Below are 25,418 nucleotides of genomic sequence, written 5' to 3'. Positions count from 1 at the left end.
ATTTCATCCAAACATGCTTAGATAGTTCACTAACATTTGCTTGAATTTATATTTTCAAGTTTTTAATGAAAAAGTCATCATTTCTACTCTTGCCATCTTCATGGTTATTGACCTAGTTGTTATAAAAGAGGCAGAGTAATAATTCTCACAAGATTATTTGCATCCCTTCAAATAAAAACATTTCAACTTCTTCGATGTGTTAGAAATGTGAAATTTCTGCCATTTTCATCCAGTTTAGAAAGTAGGTGACTTTTGAAGATATACATTCTGAGTTTGCCTGCAATCCATTGATACCATGCAGTATCAGCCGTTTTCTTTCATTTGGACAATACTGGTGGCAAGAAGAGGGAAGTTTCCTGCATGGGCAACCATTACAACCATTATAGTACTGCATTACTGTTTCTCCCAATTCTCCCTCTCTTTTTATATTATCAATCCAAACACTGTTTCCCCTTCCATATGTGATTCTTTTCTTCAGCTCATCCTCATTCATCTTCTCTCTCCTATTCCATGCAATGGACAAAATTCAGTTTTCCCTATGTATTCATACCTCTTTCTCCATTTCACCCTATTTCATCTTTTGTGATTGCCTTCTTTTCTACCCATTCTATTCTGGGAAAAAAGGTGACAACATTGAGCAATGAGGACCCTTTTGTTGTGTGGAGCTTAGAGCAGCCTTGTTAGTGCTGGTGCCATGATAAAATGTACTCAATATACTCTATAAAGAGGACATAGAATAAGAAGAGAAAAATGTAAGATTGAGAGGATCTTTTAGGCTTGTCTTGTTGAGGACATTACAACCTCAGTTGTGCTATTGCTATGATAAAATACACCCAGTACACTCTGTAAACTGGCTGATGTTAGGAAGAGGATCCAGCTATAGAACCAAAGTCAAAAATATAATGTACATATATACATGTGAGATGTAATCCTCCAATCCATCTAGGAGAGCAATAACTATGAAAAAGAACTGACTAGGACAATAACAACCTATCCAACTATTACCAGCATGGAAAGTGGATTTAAAATGTTAAATATAACTTACTGGGAGCTATACTGTCATATGTAATACTTATATATTCACATTGTTTTTGAGTTAATCATGCATTATCTTGTAGCTTTGAGATTTCGATGGCATAACTGTTTATATTTAGGGTAGTTGTGAGAGGCTGGATCTGGCTGGTTTGAACATAGAACAGCTAGAAATATTTGAGTCTGATATGGTTGCTTTAAGTGCTAAAGTGTCAATAATCAGAGACTTTCAGAATACTAATGAACTAATAACTTTATTCTATGAGCAGTACTGACACATCCCCAACAAACATTACATGTACTATATACACATATATAAAAGGGAAAACAGTAATCATGACCTCTTCTGAAGGGTTTCTGAAACTGGAGTGAGAATCTAGGAAACCTAATCCAAATGTTTACAAAAGAGTGAACTCTGCTAAAGATATCCAAGGTTCAGGGACTGGTGTCAAAAAGGGCAATTAACTATGTCCACCATTTAACAATTACAAGCCATTTAGCATACAGTTTCTCTCAAATAAATTTCAATCAGAAGGCTTGGGTTGACCCAAAAGCTATAGTAAAAGACAGTTTTTCAAGGTGGCGCATATTAAGATCAAATCAGAAATGACATGATTATAGAGTAAATTTCTTGATCACTCAGGAAGCTGAACATTACAAAATAAACATGTAGACTTTGAATAATGTGTTCATAATTTTATTTATTTATTTATTTTTTTACTGTAATAAAATATATCAGAAAATATTCAGACTTGTTTCAAATGAAAATGAAATATTATATTTTATTTTACATATGAATAATGAATAAAAACACTTTTTCCTCACTTTTTCACACATACACAAAATCATGTACACTTTAAAATTTGAACTATTCATGAAATATTCTGATGACATTGTCTAATGTGTTCATAAATAGAATGAAGGTCATTACTTTTCATAGCACATATGGGGCAAGGGATTTCATTAGATTTTGCATGTTGCCGATCCAGATGCAGATATAAGTGATCTTTGCGGTGAAAAGCTCTCTTACAGACAAAACATCGATGTCTTTTCTCTCTATGAAGCCACTTATGCCGTGACAAAGATGAGAGACATCTGAAAATTTTTCCACATGTCTGGCAGATAAGCTTTCCTCTGGTATTATTTGAATTGCTGGAAAGTTTGCTTGAACTAAGAACAGCAGGAACAGACTTTTTATTGCGTCCTGTGGTGGATGTCACTGAAAATAATAAAAAAAAGTTATATATATATATGTATGTATACATATGTATACATACCTATATGCATGTATATATGTATATATATATATATATATATATATATATATATATATATATATATATATATATATATATATATACACACATACATATATATATGTATGTATGTATATATATATATGTATGTATGTATGTATGTATGTATGTATGTATGTATGTATGTATGTATATATATATATATATATATATATATATATATTTAATGAATGGAGCAAAACGCATATGTTAATAAAAGTATGCAGTTAACATATGCGTTTTACTCCATTCATTAAATTTATATATACTCAAGTACTCAAAATAACAAGGAGTTTCTACCTCATAAACAGGAGTTACACCACAATTATTTTGTGATCTTTGCTACCCTGGTATCTATTAACCAATTTATTTTGTTCGAGAAAATAAATACATATAATAAAATATATATATAGTACACAGTCAACAGGTGAAATCTAGAGATGCTCAATATAGAAAACGCATCAGAGTGCTCAAATGATTTGAACTTAAGCTGTAAAATCTTTATCAAGGACTAGGTCCATGGGGGTAAAGGGTGGCTACAAGAGAAATCCAGGTGAGGTGATATGGAGATAGTGATGCAGATAAACAAGATTAGGCTTAGTATATACAAATATACATACATATACACAGATAGATATATGTAGGGGCATATAAAGATGCAAAAACTAAATATATTCACAAGATAAACATGTATGTATAAGCATATAAATATTTATATATATATATATATATTGACAAATAAATTTATTTTTACATGGGGTATAAACAATACAGAAAACTATGGGAAGAATCCATAGTCTTCTAACTCAACAGCTATTTCTGGGAGCTGAGAATAATGTAATAGTTGTAAAGTTCATAATTAGCATAGGGAATGGGAAAGAAATCATGAATATGGAACCAATAAATGGATGTATAGAGACATTAGCATAAGAATGGTTTCCTTTGTCAGGAGGGAAAATTAGCAGATAGCAGTTCATATTGTGTTGCGAGAGATTTATATGTATGTGTGTATAACGTACGTATGTATGTTTCATTGGACACGAAACTCGGCTTGCGAAGACCTGTTGGGGCAAGCGAAAGCGAAATCATGATGGCACCTGTGCCCAGCGTTGCCTTCCTGGCACTTGTGCCAGTGGTACGTGTAAAGACATTCGAGCAAGATTGTTGCCAGTGCTGCTGGACTGGATCCTGTGCAGGTAGCACGTAAAATACACCATTTTGAGCGTGGCCGTTGCCAGTACCGCCTGACTGGCCGTCGTGCCGGTGGCACGTAAAAGCACCCACTACACGCTTGGAGTGGTTGGCGTTAGGAAGGGCATCCAGCTGTAGAAACTCTGCGAAATCAGATTGGAGCCTAGTGTAGCCATCTGGTTCACCAGTCCTCAGTGAAAACGTCCAACCCATGCTAGCATGGAAAGTGGACGTTAAACAATGATGATGATGATATATATATATATATATATATATATATATATATATATATATATATATATATATATATATATACTGTAAGTATGTATGTATGTTTGTATGTGTGTATATGTGTATTATACAGAACCCCAGACATACACATACACACAATATATAGATATGTAGTGAATATCATGAAAAGTGATGATGATATTTAATTTTTTTCTCTCTTCTACATGCAAATGTAATAACTCTACATGTTGTTAGTTATTGGTAAATACCATTAAGAGATTGAAGCAGTCTGAAATATCTTTCCTTCAAAAAGCTGGCTCAAAATTCTACACAGGGCTTGCTAAGCATTCTTTTAACACAAGTTATTATCAACATGTCCTCATTTCAGAAAAACTTGAAAGATGCTTTACCCAAGTATATTTGGCACATCAATGATATAAAGAGTATTATTTTTAGAATACAGTGATGAATTCTCATCTCTGCTTCTTCATGTAGTTTTGATAAGTATTGCTCTAACTACCAATGCTAATTTACTTCACTGAGAAAATGTTTATTAATGTGGAGGCTTCTAACAGAGCTTAAATTGTCTGAGTTTGTTAGCACTTGCAGAAAATATTTTCTGATTAAAGAGTGTGTGTGTGTGTGTGTGTGTGTGTGTGTGATGTGTGTGTGTGTGTGTAAATTAAAGTATACACTGTTGTAGATCCATTTCAGATGATCTTTCCAGTCAGTTTTGCACTGTGTATTAAACAACTGGCTATTAAATAACAGCATGTTTAACTAACAGCACATGCTCTTTAGAGATGACAGGTATAGAGAAAATATCCAATACCCTGTGAAAAAATCAACTGGTAAGAGTGACTGAAAAGGATTAATAATACTTAGACAAATATACAAGCACAAACATATTTTTTCTGACTTACACACCCACACACACACACCTGTATTAATAATAAATATGTAATCTCATACACACACATATTTGCATTGAGAGCATTATTGTACAACATATATACACAGACACACACAGACACATATTTTAAAGTAATGAAGTCATTAATGGAAGTTGATCATTAGATCTTTTGCTGAAAGGTAAACATGATAACCATAATACAACAGGTGACTTGATATCCCACCTCCCCTCCATGAATCTAGCCTACAAATGTTTATCTGCATTATTGTGCACTTATCTCAAAACACACATCACATTTTATCTGCAATAACCTTTGGTACCTGGCAAGGCATAGCACTGCCTTCATGGTTTTGTCATCATTACTTCTCCGATAACTCTTGTTTGAGTACTTCAACTACTTATGTTATATTTCCTCTTATGGCTTAAATTTGTTCCTTCTGCTGGTAAACATGATGAATTGAACCACTGGACAAAAATAAAAAACTAGTTGCATATTGAAGAAAATTAAAGCAAAATTGATTTGAGCAGAGTCCATTTTTGAAGTTTCGTTAGAATGACTACCTTGAAATCACAAAGATAGCTAACTAAAAGGTGTCTGCCTTGTTCCTGTCTACTCACAAAGCTTGTGAATAGAGTCTATAACAAAAGACCCTTATCCAAGGTGTGCAGAGTGAGGGTGATCTCAAATGACATTCTTATCATTCAGGTGCACCTGTGACACCTTTAATTAATGAAAACAAAGAAACAAGTATGTAGGCTTCAAATACATGGTTCATAATTTAATTTTTTTTTAATACAATAAAATATATAAAAAAAATATCCAGACTTGTTTGAAAATAAAATAAACAATTACATTTTATTTTACAAACATATAATGAATAAATACATGTTTTTCTCTTTTCCACACACACACACACAGAATTATGTACACTTTACAAATTAGCTATTCAGAAAATATTCTGGTGACACTGTCTTATGTGTTCTTCAATGGCATGGAGGTTACTGCCTTTCATAGCACAAATGGGACAGGTGATATCATTAGACTTCGCATGTCGCTTCAAATGAAGGTATAAGTGTTCTTTGCGATGGAAAGCTTTCTTACAGACAAAACACCGATGCCTTTTCTCTCTATGAAGCCACTTATGTCGTGACAAAGAGGAACGGCATCTGAAAATTTTTCCACATGTCTGGCAGATAAGCTTTCCTCTGGCATTACTATTTGAATTATTGGAGAGTTTGGTTGAACTAAGAACAGCAGGAACAGACTTTTTATTGCGTCCTGTGGTGGATGTCACTGAAAATAATAGAGAGAATTACATATATATATATATACATATATTATATATGATATATATATGTTTATATATATATATATGATATATATAATGTATATATATATTATTTACATATAATATATATATATATATATATATATATATATATATATATATATATATATATATATATATATATATATAATATAATATATATTATAAATATATTATATATATATGTTATACATTATATATATATTATATATATATGTTATACATTATATATATATATATATATATGTTACACACACACACACACACACACACACACACACACACACATACACACAATGGGCTTGTACATCGCTTTTATGAAATGCACTCATGAAACATTAGTCAGCTGAGAACTATAGTAGCAGACACATGTTGAAGGTGTTGTACTGTGGGACTGAAACTTGAAACTATGTGATTGTGAAGCAAACTTTTAAACCATACAACCATGCTTGTGCCTGCAACATTTTATATATATATATTTATATATACATATACTGGGGCACCGTCTTGTGGAATTTTAGTCAAATTAATCGATCCCTGTGCTTATTTTCTGTTTAAGCTTGGTACTTATTTTGTCAGTCAGTTTTGCTGAACTACTAAGTTATAGGGATGCAAACACACTAACACCGGTTATCAAGGGGTGATGGGGGACAAGCACAGACACAAACACACACATGCATACACATATACAATGGGCTTCTTTCAGTTTCTTATTTCTTTATTGCCCACAAGGGGCTACACACAGAGGGGACAAACAAGGACAGACAAACGGATTAAGTCGATTATATCGACCCCAGTGCATAACTGGTACTTAATTTATCGACCCCGAAAGGATGAAAGGCAAAGTCGACCTCGGCGGAATTTGAACTTAGAACGCAGCTGCGGACGAAATACCAGAAAGCATTTCGTCCGGCGTGCTAACGTTTCTGCCAGCCTGCCGCCTTTTGGGCTTCTTTCAGTTTCTGTCCATCAAATCCATTCACAAAGCTTTGGTCGGCCCAAAGCAACAGTAGAAGACACTTGCCCAGGATGCATAGTGGGAGTGGACCCAGGACCATGTGGTTGAGAACCACATTCATATACAATTGTTAAAGTTTTCTTTGTAAAAATAAATCGTATGATTTTTCAGTTAATACTTGAATGCCTTTATATAACTATACATATAAAACACATGAATACACACACACATATATCATGAAGTTTCATCCAACTCACAATAGTATGGAAAAGTGGACATGATGATTATGATATTCATACATAAATGCATATCAAGAGACTACCTGCACACTTCACTTCATTATTTCTTATGATCTACCCTATTGTAACAAATCAGCAATTATATTTATACTAGCTGACCACATGCTGTCAATAATAATGGCTAATTGGAGTATTTTATATATAAATAAGGTACATAATAATCACACATACATTCACATACTTCCCTCGTACACGGACACATGTACACACATATACTCATACAGAGTTGGAATGCTGATTTTTTTTCACCCCTTCCTTTCTCTCATTACTATTACTTTCTCTCACTCCCTCTCAGTCAGGGTGATTACTCTCGCTACTTCTCCTTCACTGAATTACTATTTTCTCTCCTCCTTCGTGTCCAGCATGATCGTGGACAAATATATATACATACAAATATAAAAGAAACACGATGCTCATTGCTATATTAGGAGATAATCTAAACCAATACCAGTTGTTTGCCTATTCATACTTTCATTCTTCTGTACATGTATCTCTTCAATGATAAGCCACCTAGACCTATTCATTGCTAGGTAGATATAACACCACTGCTTTTTGTTTTAGTCATGGAGCAAGTTAGAGTTTTAGATGGTAACTCAACTTGAGTACTTTGTATGTATATATGTATTACATTACCTCATTAGATGGAATATTACCCAAACACTACATAAATACATACAGATACATATATATAAAAATATATATATGTGTGTGTATGTGTTGTGTGTATTGTATACACAACTGTGTTCAATTTTTATCATTTTTGTCAAGGTTTTTTTTTCATATCTTCCACACATCATACATTTTGTTTGAAACAACAATATTCCTATATCCATCATGGGTGTGTCTAGATCTTCATAGTTTCATGAGGTGAAGTTGGCATGTGTTTTTTTTGTACAGGGGGTGTCTAAATGTCTTTCTTAGAAAGGATTTTAACACTGACACTATATATGATGGCATTTGTAGTCCCATGTGCATATACAATCTACAATATATGCACAACTCTAGAATTCCAAAAGATAATACCAGCCATTCAAAAGTAAAATAAATAATATCCAATTAGAGCAAGAAACTCTCAAATAGGAATTCTTTATTTCCACTTCAGTGAAGAGAATTTTTCCTAGTACATAGGGTTTGTGGGTATTCTGAAAATACTTCACGAAGTGACAACTGTGCCCGGCATAGTTATGGGTTGTTCTTTGGCAAGGTATAGAACCTGTTTAGCCACTCTGCCAGAGATACAGCAAAGTCACATGACTGCAACATGATAGATTGTGAAGAGGCAGTGGAAGAGCTCAACTGAGACAATGGTGCTTCTCACATTGATACTGAGTGGAGGAATCTTAGAAGATCGACAGTCAGGATCACTAAGCTCTATCAAGAGAATAACTGCAACACGTCCATAGGGGCAGCTTCCATCAGCTAATAAAAGATTCACTATGACTGAAGCTCCCAATTCAAATTCATAATAATGGATTTGGATGGTGACAGTGAGTCATGGGAATCTGCGAAAGCAACACAACCAAAGAACATATGGACAAAACATTAAAAATAGAAATGTACAAACAAGACAAACCACTTCTACTCATAATATCTCAAATAATTATACTTATCACATGACTGCTAAACAATTAGGCAATATCATCAAAAGTACACAGTAAAAAGGTGTGGTAAGTAGATTACTGTGTTGGCAGTGTTTATTTTTCATACTAAACTTTTCTATGGAGTGAATTCATAGATCTTAGCCGCTTCTGCATTTATAAATGAATCAAATCGATTAAATACATTTGTTAGTCTTAAACATCTGTTGTATTTATACAACCTTTTGTGGACAATTAAAGATGAATCAAATATCATTATACTCACATCAATTTTCACTTATCCATCTCTTAACTGACTACTGTCAAATTGTAATTAAAGCCACTGTTATCAGATTGATTTGAATATTTGACATATTTTTGGCAGTTATTTTTACTAAATAAATTACTGACATATCAGCAAGGTTTACTGAACTGTACTATGGAGTAAACTGAAACAAAAATGTGTAAAATATTGAAATCAGTTTACCTGATTTAGTTATTAAACTAATTAACAGAAGCTTTAACCTTTAAGCATTTAAACTGGCTATATCCAGCCCAAATATTCTATCTGTTTTATGTTCAAACTGGCCAGATCTAATCTCTTACACCTACCCGACAATATCATTCTAAATATATATACAAGCACATCATTGAAATCTCAAAGCTAAGAGATAGTGTATGATTAATTCAAAACAATGTAAATAAATAAGCACTACATTTGACAAAGTAATTTGAATGCTAAAGGGTTGGGTTAAATAAATTTCACAGTGGTTAGTTAAGAGGAAGGTAAGTGATTGGCAATGAGTTTATACAACCTCATTGCTTACAGTAAGGTTGTATAAACATGAAAGATGTTTATGATTGTCTAATATATATAATAAATTTAATTTATTTATAAATACAATGATATCGAAAATCTATGGATATACTCCACAGTAAAGTTTAGAATGAAAAATAAACACTGCTGATATGTCAGTAATTTACTTAATAGTAACAGCCAAAAATGTGTAAAATATTCAAATCAGTCCACTTAATTAAGTTATGCCTAATGACACTGGCTTTAAATACTTTTTGACAGCGTTCAGTTAAGAGTAAGTTAAATGAGTGCCAATGAGTGTAACAACACTTGAAACTATAGCCCAGTTGATCTCTCTTTTACTGTCCACAATAAACATGACAGATATCTACAACTGTCTAATCAACCTAATACATTTAATTAACTTTTAAAACCCATGTCAGCATGGAAAATGGATGTTAAATTATAATGATGAATTTATAATTGCAGTGACAGCTAAAATCTATGGATTTACTTCATAGTAAAGTTTTGTATGAAATGGTATAGTATATAGTTATCTAAAGAGTTGCAAGAGATCTCTGAAGATAGCAATGGTGTAGGTAACATCTCTATCTTAAATAGAGAAATTCTGTTTGCCAATACTTCAGTGACGGAAACAATAGAAGCTATATTAAAAAATGTATACAAATACCTAAGGATAAAACCATCCATCATCCCAGATAACATACTTAAAGAAGCTGCTAGAGCACTGTAAATATAGCAGGTATATGGATGTTATTCTTGCCATAAGCATACTGCAAGATGCTGATAAATTAAAAGAAGACCTAGGAAACAACTCTGTACAAAAAGCCAACATCCAGAACAGTACAAATAAAATCTGACAATATAACGTTCTATTTCTTGGCATAAACATGCAGATACAAATTAACAGATATATCATGTCTGATTAGACTAATAAAAAATGACAGTGGTAAAATCCTTACTTAGAAAGTGCATTTAGATTCTCCTCCACAAATGAAGCACTAAATAACGAAATCTCCCAAACAAACACTAGTTAACAACAGGATTTCTAACAAACTGAGACCAAGCAACAGAACAACACAAGAAGAAACACTGCAACAAATATGTCAGATATTACACTTATTAAAAATATACTAACCACATATAACATACATTATTTCAATGCATATTAATAAAATTTATGTAATCATAAAATGGATGAACACATCATCAACATCTTTGTAAAACAGAAGATAAAAAGCATTAAGCTAATTGATAAATGAACGCTAATATGTATTTTAAGATGCTAAAATATTAAAAAAATACCTTCATTTTAGAAACAAACCACAAACAAGTAAAGTTGCTAATGAGCTGCTAATAACTAATATTGTTTATAAATTCGATTGCTAACATGAAAGTTGTAACTTCATGATACCGTCAGTTATGCTGGCCAAACAAAAATGATATTCACCTGCCAGCTAACCATGCACTTACAAGGAACAACTGCAGTGTACTATGCCACATAACATGAAGCAGAACTATGTAGGAAAACATGAGTGAACAGCACATTTAGAGAATTCTCCACAAAAACAAATGATTAAAAATAAAAGTAACAGTTTTAGCTAAACACAATGTTAAAATATACACACAGACAAAGATAACTGCTGGCTGATGACCTAGCTATATAACTCTAATAATTAAAATTCAACACCCATCACATAGGTCCTGTCAGCTATAAAGAGGCAATAACACACACCAATATCATTTCATTCTGAAGATGAGGCTCTGACGGTTTAGAAGTATTTATAATGGATTTAGGAACTTTGCTGTTTACTGTTCCAAACAAACTGTAATGAACTCATACAAAAATACAAAACCCCTTGATGGAAAAATGTCAACTAAAACTCAGCAATGTATTCAATACACATGTAAAAAAAGATGTTTCTCACACACACACACATACACACACAAACATGTACATACACACATATATATACATACGCACACAAACATGTGCACACATATGCAAACACAAGCGCATACACACAAAATCCATATCAACAGTCAGTGAACATGCAGATACACAAGAACATTTTGAGCTCCAATCCTTACCTTTCCTTACATTACAGTTCTGCAGATTGATAACTGGTATTTGGTGTAGAAACATTCTGCCGGTAAGAGACTCTACTGGCGGCAAAGCTGATGACTGCTGCTGCTGCATCATTTGATGCTGTTGCTGCTCTTCTAGTTGTGGTTTTTGTGTCATCATAATGTTATCAGTATCCTCTTCAAGAATCTTACCATTTAAATCAATTGTTATAGTTCCTTTAGACTGAGTAATACTACTTTCACAACTAATGTTTGGATTCACATCATTTTGGTTTATTTTCCCCACAGATCCCAATATGTCATACTGAGGGGCACAGTTACTTTGAAGATTAACTTCTTCTTCGCTAAAAGATGAAAATGGTTCAGCTTTTATCTCAACATCATAGTTTAAATTCATTTCTTCCTCGAGATTCATACAGTCTTTTTCCATGTTTGCCTTTTGAAAACCATTCACTGACGATGAATTTAGATTGTCCGAGGAATGAATTTCGATCCTATCAATTGTTCTTTGAGAGTTTTCTTCTACTGCCATTGCATGATGTAGTGGAATTGTCATATTTGGAGCAATTTCATTCTCGTTCCTGTAGCTGTCTTGTCTTTTGGGTAAGTTGAGAAGGGATGAAGAAACTGAAGGAGATGATGATGGAAATTCTTGGATTTGGATTTCAGGAGATGATAAACATGATGCTAATGATGATGTTTTTCTATTAAAATTGTTGGTAATTGGATTTGGCAAAAAATTTATCTGAGGCTGGTTATTATGGGGTTTAGAAGTCTCACCAGGGAACATAGCTGATTGATTCAAGGCCTGAAAGGCATTATCTTCGTCTTTATTTTCATTGCTCACATGTGTCAGTTTTGGTATTCTTGTGGTCTGAGAGCAAATATTGTCTGAAAGCCATCGTGGAGAAGAGATGCCAGTTTGATCTAAAATATAATACATATACATGTATAAATATAAATATACAAAATTTTATTCTTTATTCTTTTACTTATTTCAGTCATTTGACTGTGGCCATGCTGGAGCACCACCTTGAAGGGTTTTAGTCAAACAAATTGATCCCAGGACTTATTTTTTAAAGCCTAGTACTAATTCTTTTGGTCTCTTTTGCTGAACCGCTAAGTTACAGGGACATAAACACACCAGCACTGGTGATGGGGAGGCAAACACAGACACAACAGAAATATGCACACACACACACATGATGGGCTTCTTTCAGTTTGTATCCACCAAATCTGCTCACAAGACTTTGGTCGACCCAAAGTTATAGTAGAAAGCACTTGCCCATGGTACCACGCAGTGAGACTGAACCTGGAACCATGTGGTTGGGAAGTAAGCTTCTTACCACACAGCCACATCCTTTATATGTATATATATTATATATATTGATTTCAAATTTTGGCACAAGACCAGCAATTTTAGGGGAAAAGATACGTTGATTAGATTGACTCTAGTATTCAACTGGTACTAATTTTATTGACCCAGAAAGGGTGAAAGGCTAAGTCAATCTTTGTGGAATTTGAACTTAGAACATAAAGACAGATGAAATACCACTAAATATTTTGCCTGGGATGCTAACAATTCTGCCAGCTGGCCACCTTATATATACATTATATATACATTATACATTATACATTATACATATACATTATATATACATTACATATGTTGAGTATTCATTCTCTTGTTTGTGACCCCAAACATATGTTGTTGGCATTCCGTCGCTTACGACGTTGAGGGTTGCAGTTGATCTGATCAACAGAACAGCCTGCTCGTGAAATTAATGTGCAAGTGGCTGAGCACTCCACAGACACGTGTACCCTTAACGTAGTTCTTGGGGATATTCAGCGTGATACAGTGTGACAAGGCTGACCCTTTGAATTACAGGCACAACAGAAACAGGAAGTAAGAGTGAGAGAAAGTTGTGGTGAAAGAGTACAGCAGGGTTCGCCACCATCCCCTGCCGGAGCCTTGTGGAGCTTTAGGCGTTTTCGCTCAATAAACACTCACAATGCCCGGTCTGGGAATCGAAACCGCGATCCTATGACCGCGAGTCTGCTGCCCTAACTACTGGGCCATTGCGCCTCCCCCAAACATATGTACATGTCAGTGAATGTATGTGTGTATGTGTGTGTGCGATGTATCATAAACATAATTTATGGTTAACTTAAAAAGTATAAATAATTATTTACACTTTTCACTAGTGAGCTACATAAAGTCAATTCTGTCATCTTTAACATCAACCAGTGATGTAACCATCAACTACTGATCAATTCTACAGATTTTGTGATGAAACCCTTTAGCATTTAAACTGGCCATATCCATCCCAAATATTGTACCTGTTTTATGTTCAAACTGGTCACTTCCAGCCTCTCATACACATGATATAATGTCATTCTAAAAATAAACAACTGCATCATCAAAATCTCAAAACTACACAATTATGCATGATTAATTCAAAACAATGTGAATAAATAAATATGAGGCAGCATCAAAAGGTTCCAGGACTAGTTCTGTAGTGCGCCAACAGATGACAGCACATGGTTGTGTGTGCAGTGAGAGCTAGCAGTGATCTTTTTGAGGTAGTGCTCTGAGTGACATTGCGAGTTGTGAAATTTATGTTTTTGTGATCGTGCGTATGCTGTAGTCTATGATTTTTGTCATGGACAGGAAGTTGCAACAAAAAGCCAATGTGAAACTTTGTGTTAAATTTGGGAAGTCTGTGACAGAGACATTGAGCATGCTTCAGCAAGCTTAAAGTGATGAGACAATGGGTTGCATGCAATGTTTTGAGTGGCATGGGCGCTTCAAAAGTGGAAGAACATCCCTGGAAGACAATGAGAGATCTGGAAGACCTGTCAACAACATCACCCTTGGAAATGTGGTATTGTGCATTGTGAATTTGCACCCCAGGGCCGGACTGTCAACTGAAAGTTTTACTGTGATGTTTTGAAGCATTTGAGGGAGGACATTCGACGAAACTCTGTGGAGCGCAAAGAATTGAATTCTTCAGAATGACAATGCACCCTGTTATCAAGCTCTCCCTCACTCGTGAGTTTCTCACCAAAAACAACATGGTATCACTTCCACACCTGCCCTATTTATCATATTTAGCACCTGTGGACTTCTATCTCTTTCTCAAGATGAAAATGCAGTACAAAGGTCACCGTTTTAACACTGTTGTCGAGATCCAGAGCGAATTGCAAAAGGTCCTCAACTTGCTTATGGAAAACGAGTTCCAGGCTGGATTCCAAAAGTGACAGGAACATTGTGACCAGTGTATTGCTGCATAAGGTAACTATTTTAAAGGAGATGATGTTAAAATTTAGGTAAATAAGTTATTTTTTATTAAACATAACTAGTCCTGGAACATTTTGATATCATGTATTACATTTGACAGAGTAATCTGAAGGAGCTCCAGCAGAAAAACTAAGATTGGACTGCAGATTCTTTTAGCCAAGACCTTGTCAGCTTCCTTACGAATTTTAATAACACTATAGATATAAAGATTTTTCTCTTTCTTGTTATGTTCACTGACTGGTAATGAAATGAATGATGGGGCCATGATGGGAATACTCCTCTCTTGGCCCCTTCACACAACTGAGAGAGAGAGAGAGGGAGAGAGAGAGAGAGAGGGAGAGAGAGAGAGAGAGAGAGAGAGAGAGAAAGAGAGAAGGTAACTGATATCAGTGCTTAACTGGTGCTTTTTCTTATCAACCTTGAAGAGTTGGCCCCAGGAGAATGCATAGATTTGGAACACATACTACAAAGATAAAATATAATATATGTATATATTGACCTCCTACAAGCAGAGATCATTGTGGTTGCTATTGTTTAGTATTGAGTCAGTTCTGATCAAGCTGACCTATGATCAAAAACATTCTGGCTACAGCCATCCCATCTTTTACTTCAGCACGGTGGATAGATTTGACTTCTGTTTCTAGCTGATCAAGTAACCATATAGAAGTTTCCTCCTACATGCAAAAATTATTTTTTTAACATCCACTTATAACTGTAATTTTATTTTTTCCTAAAGAATTTTCTGAAACCTCAACATAGTTATTTGGATAGTATTTTTCCATCACACACACTACATTTGTTTCATCAGTTCAATAACCTAAACCCACTTTAAACAAGTGAAAGAAATACTTTTGTCTTTGTAAACAAAAATTTCACCTTCTAGCACTCTTTGACCCAGGTAATAATTTAACTTCTAGCACTTTAGATCAAATTTTCAGAAGGTTATATATCTATTTTATGATATATCAAATGTATTTGAGTTTGAATTTAAATTTGTGTTTCTGCTGTTTCTTCTGCCAATTCAGCAAGACCTGAGAAAACACTTGTTCAATCACTACTACTCCTACGTAAAAAGCGAATAACTTCCAAGAGAATAAAAAGGCTTTTATGTTTGTATATTTTAAGAGATGCAACAGCTATAACTAAAGAGACTTGTCCTGGTGGACAAAATAGAAAAGGTGTTGCCCTGGAGAATGGTGAGGGAGATGCACTGAAACAGCCACTCCAATTCACAGGTCTCATAATTGTGGATAGTCATCTCTGTCCAGGTAGCAGTGAGCAGGGATGTACTCTGAGGCCAAGAATGCAAGAAATCTCCACTGCCACATGCTCAACCACAAATCTGTCTGAGTGGCTGATATGATGAGCAGTGAAGCCTGCATTGGCAGCTGAACACATCATGTTGCTGGAGAAAGTGTTGCAATATATGACATCCCAGATGAGGAGCCTACCATCGTGGAATGTGAAAACTGTCATGCTGTTTAACTTTTTACTGTCCCCTTTGTCCAGTCCTGCTCGCTTGAGTTGGGAAGGGAAGCCTGTGGCATATAAGCCGTGCTTTATGATTCCATTGAAAGAAGCATGGTGTAGAAGGAGGCCATCACTATAATGGCATGACAAAAGATGGAGGCTGAAAGTATCCACACTGTATCCACGGCAGTATTTGGGAGGCTCACAGATCTAGAGGCCAAGCCTCAGGGAAATACGGATGTGCAAACATTTGCTATCAAGCTGAGAGCCAGTTAAAAATAATGGCACTGCATTGAGCCAGGTGTCGCTGTGAGGCTGGGAAGCCGAGTGGAAACATACCAGACAGTGCTAGTCAACATGGTGTACCAGCCTGTCTGAGATCATGCTGCACTGGATGGCATCCTAACTGTTTTGCAGGGATTAGACACTCACAAAGGGAAGAGGGAAATGAATGTCTGCAGAGCAGAGGCTGAGAGAAATACTGGGAGGGCGAATAAGATTGGAGACTGGAAGCAGAGGCCACCATATCTGAGGGGTAAGGTGGCCTGTTGCCACCCAGTGGCATCAAACCAGATATTACATATCTCCTCAGCGGTCCATTTGATACAGGCGTGAATATCTATGAGGAGGAATACATGACTGTATAAAGGGGCACTGTAGAGGGTGTATAGAAGCTTCAGTATAGTGAGGTAGTTTCTTAACTGTTCAATGACTAATCAAAAGAGATACAGAACAAACTGAAACATATGAAAATCTAATTTAAATTAATTCAGACATTTTAAATCAAATTGTTAAATAAAGATAAAATGATCATAAATATATAGGGATTGACAGTAACCTGCTTCTCCAACATACTGAGAATTCAGAAATAGCAGCCAAAGAACTACTGATTCCAAAACTACAAATTTTACTCTAAATTGATAGCGATATTTATGATACACACAGAACAAAGAACAGTAGAGAAGAGTAAAAAAACAACTTGCCTTTAGTTAATTTAGTACGACGTTTCACAGTTAAGAGCATGGAATACTCCATTCTGATCTTCAGCTAAATATTCTAATAAATTTGCTAATGTCTAAATAACTCACGTTAATTTTGACCATGCGACATCAAGACCACGTGAGGCAGACATTAAGAAATTTATCGGCCAGTGAGTTCAAAACCCCTCACCCTAATGAATTCAATTCAGCGTGTATCACAAATAGTCCCGCATAGAAAAAAGACCCGTACGAACTTCTTGCGGTTTAACTATTCACCTTAGAGGTATTACTAAAATATAGATATACAGGGCAGGGAATCGTCAATTAGTAATAAAATTAATAATTAACAATTTTGCCGGGTAGCTCAGTATGAAAAAACCTTATCGGTAAAATCATTTATAATCATAAATATATAGGGATTGACAGTAACCTGCTTCTCCAACATACTGAGAATTCAGAAATAGCAGCCAAAGAACTACTGATTCCAAAACTACAAATTTTACTCTAAATTGATAGCGATATTTATGATACACACAGAACAAAGAACAGTAGAGAAGAGTAAAAAAACACTATTTAGCTGAACATCAGAATGGAGTATTCCATGCTCTTAACTGTGAAACGTCGTACTAAATTAACTAAAGGCAAGTTGTTTTTTTACTCTTCTCTACTGTTCTTTGTTCTGTGTGTATCATAAATATCGCTATCAATTTAGAGTAAAATTTGTAGTTTTGGAATCAGTAGTTCTTTGGCTGCTATTTCTGAATTCTCAGTATGTTGGAGAAGCAGGTTACTGTCAATCCCTATATATTTATGATTATAAATGATTTTACCGATAAGGTTTTTTCATACTGAGCTACCCGGCAAAATTGTTAATTATTAATTTTATTAATAATTGACGATTCCCTGCCCTGTATATCTATAAAGATAAAATGAGATAGATAGATAGATAGATAGATAGATAGAGAGAGAGAGAGAGAGAGAGAGAGAGAGAGAGAGAGAGAGAGAGAGAGAAGATGAGTTAAGGGAAAGGTAAGGGAGAGAAGGATGAGCACCCAGGCTATTGGACAACTAATTCAGATATTGGTAATTGTTATTCTAAATTTTGCAGGGTGCTTTTGGTCCTGAAGGAAAAGAAAACCTCTCAAAATCCAAGATCGTCATTGTTGTCATCATCATCATCATGAATATTATTATTCTTTTTTTTATAAAGGGATCTATCAGACATTCAACCAGGCTTTCTGCTGGCTCCAACTGAATTATCTCTCTTATAGGCCCTACCTGTCACTAGCATAGCCTTGTGAATATAGCCAATACTTTTAGCAGTCCAGTTCATCTAGTTGCAGACAGCTATAGCTTTGTAGAAATTCACAAATAATTCATCAACAGCCAATGCTGAGAATGAAGCCAATAGTCATACATGCATACATGCATACATGTACACATATACAACATGCAATGGGTAAATTGTCACCATTTTATATTTTTAATTTCATGCATCCACATTGTCTGTTTTTAATTTTGTCAACTACATAGTATAGTAGGGTCAGTTGGGGACCATCTGTGAGAAAAACAGCACCATGACACAATTCACTCTTCCAGAAATTTGGAAACGACATGCTATACTCCTTGGCATTCACACCAGAAGTTCCAATATGAACATTTGAGAATGTTTGGGTGTCAATCTGAGGACAATGCAGAAGATTCAGAAAGAGTTGGATGAGTCTAATGGTGATTATGAAAGTACGGCAACTTGAAAAACTTACTCTGATCATTCTGATAAGAAAAGAACTCCTGAGTTTGTTGGTGAGATCCAGGCCATGAGTGACAATGATCCCTCCAAGTCAAGTACCTGGAGGAAGTAGTGCTTCCCTGGTGGCTGCTGGAAGACCCTATATCTGGCAACAGGACTCTGCACCATACCACACAAGCAAAAGAATCCAGTCATGGCTGTCAGACAATTTCTGTGACCACATTACCCCTAACATCTGACCACCAAACTCCCCAGACTGCAACATCCTTGATTATTATGTGTGGGGCATAGTTGAGCAAAAGACCAACAAAACTTCTTGTAACACAAAAAATGAACTGAAGGCAAGGATTATGGCAGCAGTCTCCAAGTTAAACAAGGAAACTGCCCAAAAGAGTTGCAGGAAATTCCAAAGTCATTTGGAGGCCATGGTTGAAGCCAACGGCGATTTTATTGAAGAAATTTACTCTTTAGTATTTAAGACATTTTTATGTAATTTTGGTAAATATATCTATTAAAATGAGATGTCAGTATTATTTTCATTTTTGCGTAATTTAGACGACAATATATTCACTGCACCCTGTGTATATGTATGTACAAACAAACAAAAAGCAGGTTATTCTAGTTCTCAGTGTATTAAAAAGAATTCACTGTTTGTTTGGCCTACCACTTTACTGGATGAACACCATGTAGTAATCTATTCCACATCAAACTCATCATGAATGAGCATCAACCACAAAGTGGATCTCTTACTTGACTGTTAGGCATTCCACAATATATGTGTGTGTGTGCACGTGCTCGCACATTCGTGTGTGTGTGTGTGCAAGTATGTATATGACTGTGTGTTCATTTTGTTTTGATCTTTGACCATATCAGTTGTAAATGTATAATATGCAGTGCATTTCAGAAATAGGGCATTGTGTAAACATATCTTTGAATACTTGATATACTTATGATAACAATGGTATATATAAGTGCATGTACGTTCATATGACTATATGTTTTTATGCATGTGTGTGTGTGTATATATATATATATATATATATATATATATATATATATATACACACATACATACACACACACACACACACATATGGATATGCTTGTCTGTGTCTATATATATATATATATATATATATATATATATATATATATATATATATATATATATATATATATATATACATACATACATACGCACACACACATATGGATATGCTTGTCTGTGTCTATATAAATATATATATATGTGCTGTTATGTACTTCTATGGTATTATTTGGTATCAAACCCATTATTTAGCCCAGAGTCAACCCTGATTGGGCACACATAAGATAAAAACCATTCCAGTCCATCAGCCTTGACCAGCCTATTTTTTCTCCAAGTACAGTGTATTTAGGACTACATTATCTAATGTGTAATTCCACTTTTTTGAGATGTTAAGATTTCAGGAAAATTGGCAACTATTTCTTGTAGGTTAACAACCACATAAAAGCTTTCTTGTGGGCTTGTAGTAAAAATTCACACAGTGAATAAACACACTTTCTAATACTCATCTCCTTTGGTCAAAAGGTGAAAATGTAACATAAAGGTCTTCTAGGCTCTTAAGGCTTAGCTCCTGTATTCTACTATTAACTCTTTAGCATTCAGATAAATCCATCAAATGTAATGCTTATTTATCCACATTTTTCAAAATCAATCATGTAGTACCTTATAGCTTCAAGATTTCAATGATGCAATTGTTTAGTTTTAGAATGGTGTGAGAGGTTGGATCTGGCCAGTTTCATCATAAAACAGGTAGAATATTTGGGTTGGATATGGCCAGTTTAAATGTTAATGGGTTAAACAGATGAGAAAGAAATCTACTACAGAGTAGCAAACCAGTTTATCTCAGACAATATCTCCGAAAATCTAACACCTATTCCAAGAAGCTTGGTGAACTGAGGCAATGTAGAATTTTAATTGTACTCCCGAAATAAACAATGGAATTATTCACAGAAGATTTGAAGACAAGACCTTAGAGCTGGTAGTCTAAAACTTTAGTGATGACTATGAACATGTGAGAAAGCTCTACTGCAAAAAATAGCAAAGATCCTTGGCATTAATTCTTCCCAGGTGTTCATTCCTATGTTACAAATAAGAGAAAAGGTTTATACAGCTGTGGACAATTGCTATCATTGTCATTGCCATTGTCATCATCATCATAATTTTATATCTGCTTTTCATCTTAGTGTGTGCTGGACTGATCATCACAGTCTAAGTCACTTCTTATTTGGTGTTATTTCCTTCCTAGATGGGTCAGAAACCACATCTTGCTCAGACATTCTATTTTGAACTCATGCTAGCATGGAAAGCGGACGTTAAACGATGATGATGATGATGATGATGATGATTTCGATGGCTGCATGTTCTTTCTAATGCTAAACACTTTACAGAGTGAACTGAATGCATTTTATTATGGCAACAACATGAGGGATGTTGTTATGTCTTTGGTATGACTAAAAAATCTTCTTGACTTCAAGTTGTCTGCATTTCTTTACTAATCACTGTACAGCGTGTATTCGGTGCATTTTATTGTGGCACCAGCATTAGTGGGGGTGTTATATCCCTTGCAAAACTAAAGAGTCATCATTATTCTATGCTGTCTCTATTCATTCAAGATAAGACTGAAAGGATGAGCAAGCAAGGTGAGAGAGCGAGTGAGAGAGCATAATGGAATAAAGCAAATAAAGGAGGAGTAGAGTGGTAGAGATAGAAAACTAGTAAAAAAGGAGAAATAAATGTCATGAACTTGAAAGAGAGAGAGAGGGGGGAGTAATGACAGTCATGTGTTGTTTATTATTGGTCATGTTGTTTGCTGGTAAATAATAAAAAAATAAACAAAAATAGGAAGATCTCCACCTCTTTTGAAAAGTGTTTAAGTTTATTAATCTATACTCGTGATAATGTGCAAGTACACCCATTTTAGGTAAAGAAAATATTTGCTGATTCATCAACATGACTAATGAAAAAATATAATCTTCAATAAAATCAAGTTAGCTGATAAAACAAAAATGCACAGATATTAAAAATAACCATTTGAGACAATTTGGAGTCTTCTAAATCAGAAGCATTACTGAGTAGATTATTTTTTGTTATCAGGCATTCTTGACAACGTTTTTGTTTTATTTTGTACATGTGATAATGTTTCCTGTTACTTTATTTGTCAAGTGTTATGGCTTATTTTACAACTTAACATATGAAACATGTCAAGTCTTGTTCTATTTCTTTTGTGTGTTATATAAGGGGGATAATCCTTTGACTTTTTGGATCTTTCTGATTTGACGGGCACTACTTGTTTTCTTAACGAAACACTTTCAAACTTGGGACGCTGGTAGAATGTGTCATATAAAACAACTTTTTCTCTTAGCCTTCTTAACAAAAAATTGTACATCGCAAGTTATTTCATGTTAAAGTTGTCGTGTTTCTGTAATTTCAACCAATCACTGACGTCTATTCAGCTGAATACAGTTACTGCTGTTTTTGTAAACAATAATTTTTGCCGGTGTCAAGAGTGTTATTCCCTGTTTAATTATATCATTATTCCCTAGTAAGGGTTTAGGGTTTTAGGGTTAGGGTTCGGGTTTTAGAGTTAGGGTTAGGGTTGGGGTTAGGGTTATGGTTATGAGTTATAGGGTTTTAGGGTTAGGGTTAGGGTTAGGGTTATAAGTGAGGTTATGGCAAAAATAATCTCAACCCTAAAACTAACCCTAACTCTAAAACCCGAACACTAACCCTAAAACCCTAAAGCTAAAACCAGTACAAATGCACGAACGATGTCATAAATAACAGTACCACGGATAGTTGTTGTTGACAAATTACGGCACTAATTTTATTCAAGGGAAAAGATCCCATGATACCGTTAGAACATGTTGTTTACATTCCACGGCAGTAATTGTTTTCACCTCAATAGACATCAGTGATTGGTTGAAGTTACCGAAATATGACAATTTTTTTACATGAAATAACTTCGAATACAAAAATTTTTATCTGTTCTATAACACAAAATATACAAGTATACAAAGTTTGAAAGTGTTTCGGTACCAAAAACACTACATAAAACATAAATGAAAAGTGTTGCCCGTCAAATCAGAAAGATCCGACTTTTTAACCAAGCAATTTTGTTTTTAATAAAGTTTAATTTCATACACTAGCACAATTTCATGAATGCGTTTGGACAGAGTAGTAGTCATTCTCCAAACTACATTACTCAATGTGTTTATCCTCTTTTTTTTTTTTATAAAAAGAAAAACAAACAGCATGATGTGACTTGATGAAAATGTAGCTGTAATTTCTACCAGGGCAAGCATTCCAAATAGAGTATCTTTTACTGGCACAACGAAGGAAGAGTATATCCAATTTCTTATTTAATTAACCCCAGTACATGACTAGACTTTAATTTATTTATAGCAGTCAAAAATCAAACTTTCACTATGGCTGTGCATTGTATTTTAACTCCAAAGGTGTGGGAATAAAACTAAACACTGTGAGATACTTAATCTGAGAATGTTTAAAACCCTACACATTTAATCCTTCACTACATAATTTCATCATTTCAACAAGAATTGAAACAATAATGCACTTAACCATTTGGAGATGAAGTCTACTTCGGCTTCTGTATTAAAGATGATAGAACCAATTTTTATATGATAAGATAATATCAATTTATCTTATAAAAGAATATGTTATCTTATAAAAGAATATGTTATCTTATAAAAAGAATAAGATTATATCATTTTATCGTGTAAGTAAACAAAATTGTGAATCATTTTGTATATGATTATAATTTCCAATAGAAGAGTTGAAAAATTTTCTTGAAGCATTGCGAATAAGTAGACTATCAGTGTTATAGAATGCTATGTAGCAATGCAGGATGAACATTAAATATCAGTAATAATAATAATAATTAAGGAACTGAAATGTTATTGTAGAAATATTTAATTAAACCTAACTTTTCAAGTAAAATACTCCATTCCAATAATGTTAAGAGAAGAGAGGAATGTGTTAAACAACTTGGCATGTTCTGTGTGTGTGTGTGTGTGTGTGTGTGTGTGTGTGTGTGCGTGTGTGTATAAACTGAGAAATTATTCAAGAATGCCATCTGCATGAAAGATAAGTCAAGTTAGTGCCATCACACATAATGTAGTAAAGAACTAGAATATATTACAAATTATTATTACATATATGGCAAAAACAAAACATCGGCTCATTCATCATCATCAGTTAGCATCTGCTTTCCATGCTGGCATGGGTTAGATGGGTTGACTGGAAATGGTAAGCTGGAGAACTGTACCAGATTCTGACAAATATTAATTTACTTTGATATTAGTAAGTAAGAAGGTGGTGAGCTGGCAGAATTGTTAGTATTCCAGACAAGATGCTTAGTGGCTTTTCATCTGTGATTACATTCTGAGTTCAGATTCTGCTTTGGTCAACCTTGCCATTCATCATTTCAGGGTTGATGAAGTAAGTACCACTTGAACGCTGAGGTAGATGTAATCGACTAGCCCCTGTCCCCAAAATTTCAGGTCTTGTGCCTATAGTACAAAGGATATTAGTGAGTATGTGTGACAACTCCAGACTTGTTTCAGCCTTATCAGATCTCCTTTGCAAAGTGTAACTTTCTTTGTATTTGTTAAATTGGTGATAAGGGAATCATTATATTGTTTGTTGTACAATGATGTATGACTGAGGCTAATTAACCTTACTTCACCCATATTAATGAGCCAGTGAATACCATAGACAAGACTCCTTCCTCCAGAATAAATCGTTTTAAAAAAATTGATGGTACATAAACTGTGTTAGTTTTAAAAATGGTGACAAATTGGATGAGTCATTAGAGCATTGCAAAGAATGCCTAGTGGTAATTTATCCCTGTCATTCTACTTTGAGTTCAAATACTGCTGAGGTCACTTTGCATTTATTTCTAATGTTGATAAAAAACAGAATGAGATGATTGGACATTGCTGTTTAGATACTGGCCTGTTTTGGCAACAATACCTTTTAGTACTAGAGGCAAACACACACACACACACACAAACATATACACTTTGAAAAGGAGATCTGATAAGGCTAAAACATGTCTGGAGTTTTCACCCATACTTACCAATATCCTTTCTACTACTACTACTACTACTACTACACACTCTCA

At 34.5% G+C, this 25,418-nt stretch overlaps 1 protein-coding gene across 6 annotated transcripts in view; it reads right to left on the bottom strand.

Annotated features, from left to right (window-relative positions):
• Window positions 1-1,713: 1,713 nt before the first annotated feature.
• LOC106882044 (uncharacterized) overlaps window positions 1,714-25,418 on the bottom strand; it is a 46,271-nt gene continuing 22,566 nt past the window's right edge. For 3 of the 6 annotated variants that reach the window (XM_089354014.1, XM_089354010.1, XM_089354015.1), the window contains exons 4-5: window positions 11,733-12,656; window positions 1,714-2,251 (exon numbers count right to left, since the gene is read on the bottom strand). In XM_089354014.1, the coding sequence (XP_089210140.1) occupies window positions 1,905-2,251; window positions 11,733-12,656 (1,271 nt within the window). In that variant the 3' untranslated portion in view covers window positions 1,714-1,904. Of the gene's footprint in view, window positions 2,252-5,415; window positions 5,957-11,732; window positions 12,657-25,418 lie in introns of those variants that run through there. The other 3 variants (XM_089354012.1, XM_014932602.3, XM_089354013.1) reach the window with 1 other exon arrangement.

Source organism: Octopus bimaculoides, chromosome 6 (genome assembly GCF_046866305.1).
Source record: "Octopus bimaculoides isolate indiv1 chromosome 6, ASM4686630v1, whole genome shotgun sequence".
Classification (NCBI taxonomy): domain Eukaryota; kingdom Metazoa; phylum Mollusca; class Cephalopoda; order Octopoda; family Octopodidae; genus Octopus; species Octopus bimaculoides.
The sequence above is the reverse complement of the archived record's forward strand: the minus strand, read 5'-3'. Positions and strand labels throughout refer to the sequence as shown.